This window comes from Carcharodon carcharias, chromosome 12 (assembly GCF_017639515.1).
Source record: "Carcharodon carcharias isolate sCarCar2 chromosome 12, sCarCar2.pri, whole genome shotgun sequence".
NCBI classification, from domain to species: Eukaryota; Metazoa; Chordata; class Chondrichthyes; order Lamniformes; family Lamnidae; genus Carcharodon; species Carcharodon carcharias.
The window spans coordinates 1,340,563-1,357,112 of record NC_054478.1 but is presented as its reverse complement, the minus strand read 5'-3'; the positions used below and the strand labels follow the sequence as shown (position 1 = coordinate 1,357,112).

The following is a 16,550-nucleotide window of genomic DNA, read 5'->3' as shown; positions in this document are numbered from 1 at the left end:
GGTTAAGGGGAGGCGGAGAGGCCCAGGTTAAGGGGAGGCGGAGAGGCCCAGGTTAAGGGGAGGCGGAGAGGCCCAGGTTAAGGGGAGGCGGAGAGGCCCAGGTTAAGGGGAGGCGGAGAGGCCCAGGTTAAGGGGAGGCGGAGAGGCCCAGGTTAAGGGGAGGCGGAGAGGCCCAGGTTAAGGGGAGGCGGAGAGGCCCAGGTTAAGGGGAGGCGGAGAGTCCCAGGTTAAGGGGAGGCGGAGAGGCCCAGGTTAAGGGGAGGCGGAGAGGCCCAGGTTAAGGGGAGGCGGAGAGGCCCAGGTTAAGGGGAGGCGGAGAGGCCCAGGTTAAGGGGAGGCGGAGAGGCCCAGGTTAAGGGGAGGCGGAGAGGCCCAGGTTAAGGGGAGGCGGAGAGGCCCAGGTTAAGGGGAGGCGGAGAGGCCCAGGTTAAGGGGAGGCGGAGAGGCCCAGGTTAAGGGGAGGCGGAGAGGCCCAGGTTAAGGGGAGGCGGAGAGGCCCAGGTTAAGGGGAGGCGGAGAGGCCCAGGTTAAGGGGAGGCGGGGAGGCCCAGGTTAAGGGGAGGCGGGGAGGCCCAGGTTAAGGGGAGGCGGAGAGGCCCAGGTTAAGGGGAGGCGGAGAGGCCCAGGTTAAGGGGAGGCGGAGAGGCCCAGGTTAAGGGGAGGCGGAGAGGCCCAGGTTAAGGGGAGGCGGAGAGGCCCAGGTTAAGGGGAGGCGGAGAGGCCCAGGTTAAGGGGAGGCGGAGAGGCCCAGGTTAAGGGGAGGCGGAGAGGCCCAGGTTAAGGGGAGGCGGAGAGGCCCAGGTTAAGGGGAGGCGGGGAGGCCCAGGTTAAGGGGAGGCGGGGAGGCCCAGGTTAAGGGGAGGCGGGGAGGCCCAGGTTAAGGGGAGGCGGGGAGGCCCAGGTTAAGGGGAGGCGGGGAGGCCCAGGTTAAGGGGAGGCGGGGAGGCCCAGGTTAAGGGGAGGCGGGGAGGCCCAGGTTAAGGGGAGGCGGGGAGGCCCAGGTTAAGGGGAGGCGGGGAGGCCCAGGTTAAGGGGAGGCGGGGAGGCCCAGGTTAAGGGGAGGCGGGGAGGCCCAGGTTAAAGGGAGGCGGGGAGGCCCAGGTTAAGGGGAGGCGGGGAGGCCCAGGTTAAGGGGAGGCGGGGAGGCCCAGGTTAAGGGGAGGCGGGGAGGCCCAGGTTAAGGGGAGGCGGGGAGGCCCAGGTTAAGGGGAGGCGGGGAGGCCCAGGCTAAGGGGAGGCGGAGAGGCCCAGGCTAAGGGGAGGCGGAGAGGCCCAGGCTAAGGGGAGGCGGAGAGGCCCAGGCTAAGGGGAGGCGACCTGGAGAGCCCCAGGTTAAGGCGGCGCTGCCCTGTGTGATCACGCTGATCCATGGGAATCTCCTCTGCAGCGTTGATCTATGATTGGCCCTGTAAATTGCTACAGTGAAGTTTTGCTTCTTCCAGCAATGGATACAGATGTCGCTACAATTCACAAGTCACACAGGAAAGCTTGGAGCGAGAAGCTGAAACCAGTGCAAGAGGCATCAGATTCGGAGAGAGAAGGTGAGAAGCACAGTGAGCCTTTCATCCACTTCACGTATTGAGAAGGTGGTGGTGAGCTGCCTTCTTGAACCGCTGCAGTCCATGTGGTGTAGGTACACCCACAGTGCTGTTAGGGAGGGAGTTCCAGGATTTTGACCCAGCGACAGTGAAGGAACGGTGATATATTTCCAAGTCAGGATGGTGAGTGACTTGGAGGGGAACTTCCAGGTGGTGGTGTTCCCATCTATCTGCTGCCCTTGTCCTTCTAGATGGTAGTGGTCGTGGGTTTGGAAGATGCTGTCTAAGGAGTCTTGGTGAGTTCCTGCAGTGCATCTTGTAGATGGTACACACTGCTGCTACTGTGCATCAGTGGTAGAGGGAGTGGGGTGATGGGTGGGGTGCTTTGTCCTGGATGGTGTCATGCTTTCTGAGTGTTGTGAGAGCTGCACTCATCCAGGCAAATGTAGAGTATTCCGCAAGCACCCTGACTTGTGCCTGTAGATGGTAGACAGGCTTTGGAGAGTCAGGAGGTGATATAATCATCATCATATAGATGATTTAACTAACTGAGGATTGTCAACAATTTCAGAAGTCCAGGATAGGTTGGTGAGATTGGCACATAGACGGCAGATATTGTTTTGTGTATCTGAGTGAGAGCTAGCAGCTGCTGGGAAGATACAGCCAGCGAAAAGAAGGATGTGGATGAACTGCACCCAGAGGTTTGAATATAAAATTCCCTGAAAGTTTGAGTGCAGTTGGAAAAAATTCATAAAAGACTATTTTTCATTGTAGTAATTTGGGCATTGTCTGTAAAACAGTGATTCAGGAACAGACACTGCGCTGGGGGTTTGAGGAACTCGATTCAATTCAAACTTCATTGGCCATTCAGAAATTAATTTTGGGTACAAAATTCTCATGTCACCACACACAGCACCATTTAAGTTCTGAGATACTAAATTATTACAGTTAATTTGAAAACAATATTATTCATGAGTCTTGAGGGTGAAGCGGAAATCCACTGGTGACAGATATTCTCCATGGCCCATGAGCATTACATTTCTCCAGGAGATCCTTTATTGAGTTCATGGGCTGAAGCTGTATTCTGATAGAACGAAGCTCTGTGCAGGTCCTGGCAGACATGCAGCACAGCACCGGATACGGCTTCTCCCCCTGGCCTTGTCTCCCCCCCGCCATTGCTGCTCCACAAGCTGCTGCAGCGGCCACGCTGGAGGGAGTTGGCTGCCAACACGGCCTCCAGTCAGGCAAGCTTCATGGAGTTCAGCCTTCCCTCCACCACCAGGAGATTCAGCTCCTTGCCCTCAGCCTTGTACTCGCTTCTGTCCAGCTCACATAAGCTTTCAGGCACCAAACCTGAAGAGACGGCCAGAGCGGCCACCCAGCACCAGGACTGGGGAACGAAACAAGCTGCCAACCACTGACACCATCACTTCAGCCATTGTCACTGCCACAGTCCACTCAGTGCCAATCACCACCATCACTGCCAGAGTTCACACAGTGCCAATCACCATCACTGCCACAGACCACTCAGTGCCAGTCACCACCATCACTGCCACAGACCACTCAGTGCCAATCACAACCATCACTGCCACAGACCACTCAGTGCCAATCACCACCATCAATGCCACAGTCCACTCAGTGCCAATCACTGCCGCAGTCGGCTCGGTGCCAGTCGCTGGCGCAGTCGGCTCGGTGCCAGTCGCTGGCGCAGTCGGCTCGGTGCCCGTCGCTGGCAGAGTCGGCTCGGTGCCCGTCGCTGGCAGAGTCGGCTCGGTGCCCGTCGCTGGCAGAGTCGGCTCGGTGCCCGTCGCTGGCAGAGTCGGCTCGGTGCCCGTCGCTGGCAGAGTCGGCTCGGTGCCCGTCGCTGGCAGAGTCGGCTCGGTGCCCGTCGCTGGCAGAGTCGGCTCGGTGCCCGTCGCTGGCAGAGTCGGCTCGGTGCCCGTCGCTGGCAGAGTCGGCTCGGTGCCCGTCGCTGGCAGAGTCGGCTCGGTGCCCGTCGCTGGCAGAGTCGGCTCGGTGCCCGTCGCTGGCAGAGTCGGCTCGGTGCCCGTCGCTGGCAGAGTCGGCTCGGTGCCCGTCGCTGGCAGAGTCGGCTCGGTGCCCGTCGCTGGCAGAGTCGGCTCGGTGCCCGTCGCTGGCAGAGTCGGCTCGGTGCCCGTCGCTGGCAGAGTCGGCTCGGTGCCCGTCGCTGGCAGAGTCGGCTCGGTGCCCGTCGCTGGCAGAGTCGGCTCGGTGCCCGTCGCTGGCAGAGTCGGCTCGGTGCCCGTCGCTGGCAGAGTCGGCTCGGTGCCCGTCGCTGGCAGAGTCGGCTCGGTGCCCGTCGCTGGCAGAGTCGGCTCGGTGCCCGTCGCTGGCAGAGTCGGCTCGGTGCCCGTCGCTGGCAGAGTCGGCTCGGTGCCCGTCGCTGGCAGAGTCGGCTCGGTGCCCGTCGCTGGCAGAGTCGGCTCGGTGCCCGTCGCTGGCAGAGTCGGCTCGGTGCCCGTCGCTGGCAGAGTCGGCTCGGTGCCCGTCGCTGGCAGAGTCGGCTCGGTGCCCGTCGCTGGCAGAGTCGGCTCGGTGCCCGTCGCTGGCAGAGTCGGCTCGGTGCCCGTCGCTGGCAGAGTCGGCTCGGTGCCCGTCGCTGGCAGAGTCGGCTCGGTGCCCGTCGCTGGCAGAGTCGGCTCGGTGCCCGTCGCTGGCAGAGTCGGCTCGGTGCCCGTCGCTGGCAGAGTCGGCTCGGTGCCCGTCGCTGGCAGAGTCGGCTCGGTGCCCGTCGCTGGCAGAGTCGGCTCGGTGCCCGTCGCTGGCAGAGTCGGCTCGGTGCCCGTCGCTGGCAGAGTCGGCTCGGTGCCCGTCGCTGGCAGAGTCGGCTCGGTGCCAGCCACCATTATTACTGCTGAACTCCGATATTAAATCCATAGAAAGATTGTGATATAAAGTATGCACAGGAGGAGGCCTTCAGCCCCTGAAACCTCTTCCACCATTTAATGAGATCAGTCTGATCTGTGACCTAGCTGCCTATGTACACGCTTTCGCACGATATCCTTAGTACCTTTGGTTAACAATATGTCAATCTCATTTGAAATTAAAAACTGATTTGGCATCAATTGTCATTTGTGGAAGAGATTCAAAACTCCTACCACCCTTTATGTGTTGGAGTGTTCCTAATTTCACTCCTGAACCTTCTGTCTCTAACACTTGGACAATGGCCTTAGTTCTAGATTCTCCAGTTGTCAGCAATAATTTCTCTCTCTCTACTCTATCTGCCCAAGTTTGCTGACAGCACAAAACTAGGTGGGGACGTGTGGTACAGAGGTGTTAAGGGGCTTCAAGTCAATTTAGACAGGTTGAGAAAATGGGCAAATACATGGCAGATGCAGTTTAACGTGGATAAGTGTGAAGTTATCCACTCCAGCAGGAAAACCAGAATGGCAGAGTATTATTTAAAGAGTCATAGGTTGGGAAATGTTGATGTACAAAGGGGACCTGGGTGTCCTTGTACACCAATCACTGAAAGCAAGCATGCAGGTGCAGCAAGTAGTTAAGAAGACAAATGGTATGTTGGCCTTCATTGCGAGAGGGGCTTGGCCTAAATAGCCAAGTGGTTATGGTACTGGGTTTGTAACCCTAAGATCAAGAGTTCATTGCGAGAGGACTTGAGTACAGGAGCAAGGGTGTCTTACTGCAGCTGTACAGGGCCTTGGTGAGACCACACCTGGAGTACTGTGTGCAGTTTTGATACTTGCCATAGTGGGAGTGCAGCAAAAGTTCAATAGACTGATACCTGGGATTGGCAGGATTGTTATGTGAGGAGAGATTGGGCTGACTAGACCTGTATTCACTGGAGTTTAGAAGAATGAGAGGGGATCTCATTGAAACGTATAAAATTCTGACAGGGATGGACAGACTGAATGCAGGGATGATGTTTCCTCTGGCTGGGGGGGTGGGGGGTCTAGATCAAGGGGTCACAGTCTCAGGATATGGGGTAGACCATTTAGGACTGAGATGAGAAATTTCTTCACTCAGAGGGTGGTGAACCTGTGGAATTCTCTACCACAGAGGCTGTGGAGGCCAAGTCACTGAATATATTTAAAAAGGAAATAGATTTCGAGAGTCTAGAGGCATGAAGGGGTGCGGGGAGAGAACAGGTTTATGACATTGAGATAGAGAATCAGCCATGGTCATTTTGAATGGTGCAGCAGCTCGAAGGGCTGAATGACCTCCTCCTCCTATTTTCCATGTTTCGGCTCCCCTGAATATCTTGAAAACTTGGGTCAGATCACCCCATTAAAACGGTGTCTATTCTTCAGAAACATGCTTAATTGGCTGTAAAGTACTTTAGCACCTTCCACAATCTAAGGATGTCTCATAGTGTTTCTTTCTTGTTAATTTAAAATTGCCACTTAGGGTTTAGAGGAAGATACGTAAGATGGTTGTTTAAGTATGGGATACCTGGCTGCAGATTTGAATAGGTATTTAAAACAAATAGAAACAGAAAATGCTGGATAAACTCAACAGGTCTGACAGCATGTCTGGTGAGAAACAGTGAATGTTTTGACTTCTTCAAAACCCATATTCCTTCATGCCCTTGATTATTAGAAATCTGTCAGTCTCGGATTAAAAGTAACAATTGATTTGGCAATAATTGTCATTTATGGAAGAGAGTTCTGAAGAGTCATTTTTGGACTTGAAATATTAACTGATCCTATCTCCACAAATACTGCCAGACCTGAGTTTCTCCAGCATTTTCTGTTTTTATTTGAAACAGGAAGATGCTTTGCCATGGAAAGAGTGCAGGACAGTGAGATGAATTTGGATCTCTCTCACTCTCTTACTTTCTCTCTCTCACACACACTCTTTTTCTCTCTCTCTCTCTCTTTCTTATTTTCTCTCTTTCTTTCTCTCTCTCTCTCTCTCTCTCTCTCTCTCTCACACACACACAAACTCTGGGTTATTACTCTCTCTCCCACACACACACATTCTCTCCCTGGGCAAAGGGGCTGTACTCTCACTCTCTCTCTCTGTCACTCTTTCTTTCTGTCACCCTTTCTCTCTCCATCACCCTTTCTCTCTCTCTCTCTCTCTCTCTCTCTCTGTCACTCACTCACACAGGGTGTGGGGCTGTACTATCTCATGTTCTTCCATCCTGGGCTGCTCTTCTCATGCTCTGGACAGAGGGGCTGTACTCTCTCTCTCTCTCTCTCTCTCTCGCTGTCTTTTGATACAGGCTGGACTTGATCTCTTTCTCTTTCTGGTCATTACTCCCTGGATTTTGTAAATATCACCATCATATTCTTGTCCTGCAGATTGTGAAGGAGAGGCTGTCAATCCAGCTGATTTACCAACTGCCTTAGAAATGGTGGAAGAAACTCTGGGAACGTTGGAACTCCGGGAATTTGATATGTCCCCAAAAAAGAAAAGGAAAAGGAGAAAGAAGAAAGTTCATGGGGAGAAGACAATGCAGAGCGGAGGTAAAAGAGGGAGCTTTACTCTGTATCTAACCCCGTGCTGTACCTGTCCTGGGAGTGTTTGATGGGGACAGTGTAGAGGGAGATTTACTCTGTATCTAACCCCGTGCTGTACCTGTCCTGGGAGTGTTTGATGGGGACAGTGTAGAGGGAGATTTACTCTGTATCTAACCCCGTGCTGTACCTGTCCTGGGAGTGTTTGATGGGGACAGTGTAGAGGGAGATTTACTCTGTATCTAACCCCGTGCTGTACCTGTCCTGGGAGTGTTTGATGGGGACAGTGTAGAGGGAGATTTACTCTGTATCTAACCCTGTGCTGTATCTGCCCTGGAAGTGTTTGATGGGGACATTGTAGAGGGAGCTTTACTCTGTATCTAACCCTGTTCTGTACATTTCCTGGGAATGTTTGATGGGGACAGTGTAGAGGGAGCTTTACTCTGTATCCAACCCCGTGCTGTACCTGTCCTGGGAGTGTTTGATGGGAACAGTGCAGAGGGAGATTTACTCTGTATCTAACCCTGTGCTGTACCTGTCCTGGGAGTGTTTGATGGGAACAGTGTAGAGGGAGATTTACTCTGTATCTAACCCCGTGCTGTACCTGTCCTGGGAGTGATTGATGGGGACAGTGTAGAGGAAGCTTTACTCTGTATCTAACCCTGTGCTTGCTATACCTGTCCTGGGAATGTTTGATGGGGACAGTGTAGAGGGAGCTTTACTCTGTATCTAACCCCGTGCTGTACCTGTCCTGGGAGTGTTTGATGGGGACAGTGTAGAGGGAGATTTACTCTGTATCTAACCCTGTGCTGTATCTGTCCTGGCAGTGTTTGATGGGGACAGTGTAGAGGGAGCTTTACTCTGTATCTAACCCCGTGCTGTTCCTGTCCTGGGAGTGTTTGATGGGAACAGTGTAGAGGGAGATTTACTCTGTATCTAACCCCGTGCTGTACCTGCCCTGGGAGTGTTTGATGGGGACAGTGTAGAGGGAGCTTTACTCTGTATCTAACCCCGTGCTGTACCTGTCCTGGGAGTGTTTGATGGAGACAGTGTACAGGGAGCTTTACTCTGTATCTAACCCCGTGCTGTACCTGTCCTGGGAGTGTTTGATGAGGACAGTGTAGAGGGAGCTTTACTCTGTATCTAACCCTGTGCTGTAATTTTCCTGGGAATGTTTGATGGGGACAGTGTAGAGGGAGCTTTACTCTGTATCTAACCCTGTGCTGTACCTGTCCTGGGAGTGTTTGATGAGGACAGTGTAGAGGGAGCTTTACTCTGTATCTAACCCTGTGCTGTACCTGCCCTGGGAGTGTTTGATGGGGACAGTGTAGAGGGAGGTTTACTCTGTATCTAACCCTGTGCTGTACCTGTCCTGGGAATGTTTGATGGGGACAGTGTAGAGGGAGCTTTACTCTGTATCTAACTCCGTGCTGTACCTGTCCTGGGAGTGTTTGATGGGGACAGTGTAGAGGGAGCTTTACTCTGTATCTAACCCTGTGCTCTACCTGTCCTGGGAGTGTTTGATTGGGACAGTGTAGAGGGAGATTTACTCTGTATCTAACCCTGTGCTGTACCTGCCCTGCGAGTGTTTGATGGGGACAGTGTGGAGGGAGCTTTATTCTGAATCTAACCCTGTGCTGTACCTGTCCTGGGAGTGTTTGATGGGGACAGTGTAGAGGGAGGTTTACTCTGTATCTAACCCTGTGCTGTACCTGTCCTGGGAGTGTTTGATGGGGACAGTGTAGAGGGAGCTTGACTCTGTATCTAACCCCGTGCTGTACCTGTCCTGGGAGTGTTTGATGGGGACAGTGTAGAGGGAGCTTTACTCTGTATCTAACTCCGTGCTGTACCTGTCCTTGGAGTGTTTGATGGGGACGGTGTAGAGGGAGCTTTACTCTGTATCTAACCCCGTGCTGTACCTGTCCTGGGAGTGTTTGATGGGGACAGTGTAGAGGGAGCTTTACTGTGTATCTAACCCCGTGCTGTACCTGTCCTGGGAGTGTCTGATGGGGACAGTGTAGAGGGAGCTTTACTCTGTTTCTAATGTAGAGGGAGCTTTACTCTCTGTCCAAGTCTCAGCGTGTGTCTGTTTCCTTTGCGTAGCTACTGGTATTTCTGAAGAGGAAGATGATGAGATTACACAGACCGAGAGTACAGAAGCTGCTGATCCTGTGACTGGGCCATTCTCCACTGGAGAAAGGGATCAGGAAAAGAAGCAACCAAGAAATTCCCATGTGACCCCTGGTAGGCCGTCAGAACAAGGTACAGTGAAGAGCAGGTGGCCACATTCCTGCTAGTCAACACCCCACACGGCAAGAAAGACCCAGACTCCATCCGCAGCTGTGCTGTGTGAGCTGATCTCCCTCAGTGAGGTACTGAGCCTCACCTGCCCTCTGACCCCTACCCCACCCCATTTCCCTCACCCCCAATCACCCAGCTATCCAACCATCCTCAACCAAAAGCATCGAGTGGATGATCCATCTCTGCCTCCTCCTGAGATCCCCAGCATCACAGATGCCTGTCTTCAGCCAATTCGATTCACTCCATGTGATATCAATAAAAGGCGGAAGGTACTGGATACTGCAAAGATTCTGGACCCTGATAACATTGCACCAATAATATTAAATAGACCCTGGATTTTGCATTAGCCCTGCCCTTAGCCAAGCTGTCCCAATACAACTACAGCCCTGGCATCTAACTGGTGATGTGGAAAATTGCCTAGGTATGTACAACCCACAAAAAGCAGGACAAATCCAATCCAGCCAATTACCATCCCATCTGTCTACTCCGAATCATCATCAATTTGTTGGAAGGTGTCATCGACAGTACTATCAAGCGACACTTGCTTAGCAATAGCATAGGCAGCAAGTGATAGACAGGGCTAAGCGATCCCACAACCAACAGAACAGATCCACGCTCTGCAGCCCTGCCATATCCAGTTGTGAATGGTGGTGGACAATTTAACAACTCACTGGAGGAGGACGCTCCACAAGTATCCACATCCTCAATCATTGAGGAGCCCAGCACATCAGTGCAAAAGATAAGGTTGAAGCAATTGCTACAATCTTCAGCCAGAAATGCTGAGTAGATGATCCATCTTGGCCTCCTCTGGAGGTCCCCAGCATCACAGATGTCAGTCTTCAGCCAATTTGATTCACTCCACGTGATATCGAGAAACGGCTGAAGGCACTGGATACTGCAAAGTCTATGGGCCCTGACAATATTCCGGCAATAGTACTGATGACTTGTGCTCCAGAACTTGCCACACCCCTAGCCAAGCTGTTCCAGTACAGCTACAACACTGGCATCTACCCGGCTATGTGGAAAATTGCCCAGGTATGTTCTGTACATAAGAAGCAGGACAAATCCAACCCAGCCAATTACCGCCCCATCAGTCTACTCTCGTTCATCAGTAGTGATGGATGGGGTCATTAACTGTGCTATCAAGCGGCACTTACTCAGCAATAACCTGCTGACAGACACCCAGTTTGGGTTCCGCCAGGGCCACTCCGATCTGACCTCGTTACAACCTTGGTTCAAACGGGCAAAAGAGCTGAACTCCTGAGGTGAGGTGAAAGTGATTGCTCTTGACATCAAGGTCAAATGCTGGCCATTGTCTCCACAAACGCATCTAATTAGCCTCTTTCACCTCATTTACTATGTGCAGTCTTACTTAAATATTATTTCTCACCTCAGTTGCTCTATGTATGAAAACTTTTTACCTTGACGTTCTTCCTTACCCTGCACATGCTCCCCTTTGCTCTGTACCCTTTTGATTCGATGATAAGAGGCTTTTTGGCAGAATCAATTCTGTCCATTCTCTTCTTGGTGAGAGAAAAAGAAATGGGCCATTCAGCTGCTCGAGCCTCCTCACTGAGACAGTGACTGATCTGCAGGTTTGCTTCATATCCCTTGACACACTCGCCCAATAAAAAATCATCAACCTCAAATTTCCAAATGACCCTCAGCATCAACAGTTTTTAGTTGGACAGAGTTCCAGATGTCCACTGCCCTCTGTGTGAGGAAGTGCTTCCTGACATCACCCCTGAATGGCCTGGCTCGAATTTGAAGGTTCTACCCCCTTAATCATCATAAACACCTCGATCAGACCACTCCTTAATCTACACTTGAGGAAAAACAAGCCTAGTCTATGCAACCTGCCCTCATAATTTAACCCCTTAATCCACATCAGAACATGAATTCCATTACTGGGAGTTTTTCTTTTGTTATATGTGAAGTCACAGATGGGAGGCAGAGGAACAGAAGTGAAACCATCAACTTACATTTATACAGCAGCTTTATAATAGTGAAACATCGCAAAGTGCTTCAGGGGTGATAACAAACAAAATTTAGAAATGAGATGCATAACTAGGTATTACAACAGTTGGCCAAAAACTTGGTCAAAAAGGTAGCTTTTAAGGAATGTAAAGGGGGGAGAGAGAGAGAGAGAGAGAAAGAGACATGGAGGGGTTTAAGGATAGAATTCCAGAGCTCAAGACCCATGCAGCTGAAGGCACGGCCACCAACAGCAGAGCAATTACAATTGGGGATGCTCAAGAGGCCAGAATTGGAGGAGTGCAGATATCTATCCCAGGTTTGAACAACTGGAGGAGATTACAGAGATAGGCTCAGGCTATGGAAGAAAAAGATGACAATTTTACAGTTAAGGTGTTGCTTAATTAGCAGCTAGTGTAGGTCAGCAAGCATAGAGCTAATGGGCAATCGGGACTTGAGTTGGGGCACAGGCAGCATAGTGTTGGCTCAGCTGAAGTTTATGGGTTAGAATGTAGGAGGCCAGCTAGGAACACAATAGCATAACAGTAAAGGCCTTGTATTTTCCAGAGAATGAGCATTATCGAATGATGAATGAGTTGTACACCGCATGTAAGACTGGAGACGTAGAGCATCTTCAGGAGTTACTGTGCGACATGCTCCTATTTCACAACACAGAGCATGGCTGCTCTGAACGGACCGACTGTTCCAATGAGGCAGCTGAGTGCACAATGGAAACAGACCAGGAGCGACGATCGGAGACCCACAGGCAAATGGGACACGGCAAAGACAGTAAGGTGGGAGCGGAGCGTTACACACCAGACAGACTGGGCACTGGACCCCCTGCGAAGGAAGCTTCATGGCCTGCGGTGGTGACAGTGCCTTCATTGTGTGAAGCACTAAATGAGGCAGGGTTCACCCTTCTGCATGTGGCAGCAGCTGCTGGTCAGCCAGCCATCCTCCGTCTGCTGATGGATGCAGGCTCTGATCCTGCCATAAGGTGAGGCTGCCCTTAATACAGGCTAAACCTTTAATCACAGCATAGGCCCAAGTGGGGACATGGTGTCTAATTCTGGGAATTCACCAGACTTCAGGAAGGATTCTGTGGCCTTGCTGAGGGTGCATGTGAGGAGGATAATGATAGATTCTGAAAGAACATAGGTTGGTGGAACTGGCAGACATCTGGCATTAATTAATATGTAATTAATAAAATAATTAGTTAATTAAAACACAAGATGGCTGGGCAGGTTATGTGTTGCAGCTGCAGTACGTGGGTGTTGGAGGATGCCAGTATGATCCAATGCAAACATGTCTGCATAAGTGTCTGTGGTTCAAGGAACTTTGGCCCCGAGTTAATGAGTTGGAATCTGAGCTTCGGAAACTGCAAAAAATCAGGAAGTGGGAAGTTACCTGGTCACTTTGTTCCAGGAGGTAGTCACATCATTTAAACTAAGGCCTTCTTATTTGGTCCATGGTCAGGGACAGGAGGGTGTGACTGCGAGTGAGGCAGGTATGGGGATTGAGATGGTAGAAATGGAGGAGCCTCAGCCTTTGAAGTTATCCAACTGGTTTGAGGTTCTTGCAGCTTGTATGGATGAAAGTGGGAGCTGCAGGGTGGATGTGCAAACTGACCTTGGCACCGTAGAGTAACATGGTACAAAAAGTCATTTAAGTGGGGGTGGGGGAGTAAATAGGAAAGTAGTGTTAATAGGGGACAGTATAGTCAGAGGGATTGACACAGTTCTCTGTTACCAAGAGTGAGAGTGCAGACGGCTGTGTTGCCTGCTCGATGCCAGGATTTGGGATGTCTTGTTCTGTAGAGGAACTTGCATTGGGAAGGGGAGGATCCAGTTATCGTGGTCCACTTAGGTACCAACAATATGTATAGGACTAGGAAGGAGGTTGTGCTTCGGGAGTATGAGCAGCTAGAGGCTAAATTAAAAGGCTGAACCTCAAAGGTAATAATGTCTGGATTACTACCTGAGCCATGAGTAAATTAGCGTAGGGTAAATAAGTTTAGAGAATTGAATGCATGGCTTGAAGTTTGGTTTGGAAGAAATGGCTTTCGCTTCATGGGACACTTGCATCTCTACTGGAGACAGTGGGAGCTGTACCATTGGGACAGTCTTCACCTGAACCATGATTGGACCAGTGTTCTGGCAAGTCGTACAACGAGGGCGGTAACAGGGGCTTTAAGCTAAATAGCAGGGGGAGGGATCAAGTGAGGGAAGATGTGATAAGTTACAGGGAAAGGACAAGGCAAGAGAGCAAGGTAGCAGTGAGGGTAATGACAATCTGAGCGTGGCAGAAAAAGACAGAGCATACAAACTTGTGTGCCAGCAGATAAGGCCAGAGGTTCCAAAAACAGTAAAAAGACAGAACTGAAGGCTCTGTATCTGAATGCACATAGCATGCATAACAAAATGAATGAATTGTCAGCTCAAATAGAAGTAAATATGTTTGACCTGATAGCCATTACAGAGGCATGGCTGCAAGATGACAAAGGATCTGAATATTTAAGGTATGACATTTTGGAAGGACAAGAAGTTAGGAAAATGTGAAGGGGTTAATTAAGGATGACAGTACGATAGCAAGAGATGATCTTAGTTCTAAAGATCAAGATGTAGAATCAGTTTTTAAGCAGAGATAAGAAATAGCAAAGGCAAGAAGTCATTTGCGAGAGTAGTTTTTAGATCCCTTACAGTGACTACACTGTAGGACGGGGTATACAGGAAGATATAATGGAGCTTGTGAGAAATGTGCGACAATAATCATAGGTTATGCCTAGAGGAGGAGTTCATAGAGTATTTTCGGAAGTTTCTTAGAGTAGCAAGTTCTAGAGCCAACCAGAGAGCAGGCTATTCTAAACTTGATAACGTGTAATGAAGCAGGATTAATAAATGACCTCATACTGAAGGAGCTCCTAGGTAGCAGTGATTGTAACATGATTGAATTTTGCATTCAGTTTGAAGGAGAGAAAAGTGGTCTAAGACTAGTGTTTTAAACTTAAAAGCAATTATAAGGGCATGAAGACAGAGCTGGCTAAAGTGAATTGGAAAATTAGGTTAAGGGTCAATCAGTAGAGATGAACTGGCAGATATTTAAGGAAATATTTCATGACACTCAGTAAAGATGTACTCCAGTGAGAAAGAACGACTCCAGGAGAACAACGCATCATTCAAGGCTAAGGAAGTTAAAGATCGCATCAAGTTTTTGCAGTACCAAGAAGTGGCTGAAGACACTGGGTACTGGAAAGGCTATGGGTCCTGACAACATTAGACCGTAAGACATAGGAGCAGAAATTAGGCCATTCGGCCCATCTAGTCTGCTCCGCCGTTCTCCCGCCTTCTCCCCATAACCTTTGATCCCCTTACCAATCAAGAACTTATCTAATTTGCTCTTAAATGCATTCAGTGACCTGGCCTCCACAGCCTTCTGTGGCAATGAATTCCATAGATTCACCACTCTCTGGCTAAAGAAGTTTCTCCTCATCTCTGTTCTAAAAAGTGTTCCCTTTACTCTGAAGCTGTGCCCTTGGGTCCTAGTCTCTCCTACTAATGGAAACATCTTCCCCATGTTCCTCTCTGTCCAGGCCTTTTCAGTATTCTGTAAGCTTCAATCAGATCCCCCCCCCATCCTTCTAAACTCCATTGAGTATAGACCCAGAGTCCTCAAACGTTCCTCATATGTTAAGCCTTTCATTCCTGGGATCATTCTTGTGAACCTCCCCTGGACCCTCTCCTGGGCCAGCATATCCTTCCTGAGATATGGGACCCAAAATTGCTCTCAATATTCTAAATGTGGTCTGACCAGAGCCTTATAAAGCCTCAGCAGCACATCCCTGCTTTTATATTCTAGTCCTCTTGAAATAAATGCCAACATTGCATTTGCCTTCCTAACCACTGACTCAACCTGCAAGTTAACCTTAAGAGAATCCTGGACTAGGACTCCCAAGTCCCTTTGCACTCCAGACTTCTGAATTCTCTCCCCATTTAGAAAATAGTCTATGCCTTTATTCTTCCTACCAAAGTGCATGACCTCACACTTCCCCACGTTGTATTCCATCTGCCACTTCTTTGCCCATTCTCCTAACCTGTCCAAATCCTTCTGCAGCCTCCCCGCCTCCTCAATACTACCTGTCCCTCCACCTATCTTTGTATCATCTGCAAACTTAGCCAGGATGCCCTCAGTTCCTTCATCTAGATCATTAATGTATAAAGTGAAAAGTTGTGGTCCCAACACTGACCCCTGCGGAACTCCACTAGTCACCGGCCACCATCCCGAGAAGGACCCCCATATCCCCACTCTCTGCCTCCTGCCAGACAGCCAATCCTTTATCCAAGCCAGTACCCTGTCTCCAACACCATGGGCTCTTATCTTACTGAGCAGCCTCCTGTGCGGCACCTTGTCAAAAGCCTTCTGGAAGTCCAAGTAGATAACATCCATTGGCTCTCCTTTGTCTAATCTGCTCCCCACCTCCCCAAAGAATTCTAACAGATTTGTCAGGCATGACCTCCCCTCGATGAAACCATGCTGACTTTGCCCTATTTTACCGAGCACTTCCAAGTATTCTGAAATCTCATCCTTAATAATGGACTCTAAAATCTTACCAATGACCGAGGTCAGGCTAATCGGCCTGTAATTTCCCGTCTTTTGCCTCACTCCTATCTTAAATAGGGGGGGGTTACATTAACGATTTTCCAGTCCTCTAGGACTCTCCCTGACTCCAGTGATTCCTGAAACTCACCACTAATGCCTCCACTATCTCTTCAGCTATCTCCTTCAGAACTCTGGGGTGTAATCCATCTGGTTCAGGTGATTTATCCACCTTCAGACCCCTCAGTTTTCCTAGCACCTTCTTCTTGGTAATGGCCACCATACTCACCTCTGCCCCTCAACTCTCTTGAATCTTTGGAGATGTTACTCGTGTCATTCACCATGAAGACTGACGCAAAGCACCCATTCAGTTCCTCTGCCATTTCTTTGTTCCCCATTACTACTTCTCCAGCGTCATTTTCCAGCGGCCCAATGTCCACTTTTGTCTCTCTTTTACCCCCTATATATCCAAAAAACTCTTGCAATCTTCTTTTATATTACTGGCTAGTTTACCCTCATATTTAATCTTCTCCCTCCTTATTTCTTATTTAGTTGTCCTCTGTTGATCTTTGTAGGCTTCCCAATCCCCTGGTTTCTCACTGCTCTTCGCCGCATTGTATGCTCTTTCTTTAGCTTTTATGCTGTCCCTGACTTCGCTTGTCAGCATTGGTCGCCTCATCCTCCCTTTAGGATGCTTCTTCTT

The 16,550-nt window shown here is 50.2% G+C and overlaps 1 protein-coding gene across 3 annotated transcripts in view; it reads left to right on the top strand.

Moving 5' to 3' along the window:
* Positions 1-16,550, top strand: part of ankzf1 (ankyrin repeat and zinc finger peptidyl tRNA hydrolase 1) — a 96,490-nt gene that overhangs the window by 47,828 nt on the left and 32,112 nt on the right. For 2 of the 3 annotated variants that reach the window (XM_041201403.1, XM_041201401.1), the window contains exons 8-11: positions 1,443-1,541; positions 6,824-6,988; positions 9,083-9,241; positions 11,822-12,251. In XM_041201403.1, coding sequence (XP_041057337.1) covers positions 1,443-1,541; positions 6,824-6,988; positions 9,083-9,241; positions 11,822-12,251 — 853 coding nt within the window. The remainder of the gene's footprint in view (positions 1-1,442; positions 1,542-6,823; positions 6,989-9,082; positions 9,242-11,821; positions 12,252-16,550) is intronic. The other variant, XM_041201402.1, reaches the window with a different exon arrangement.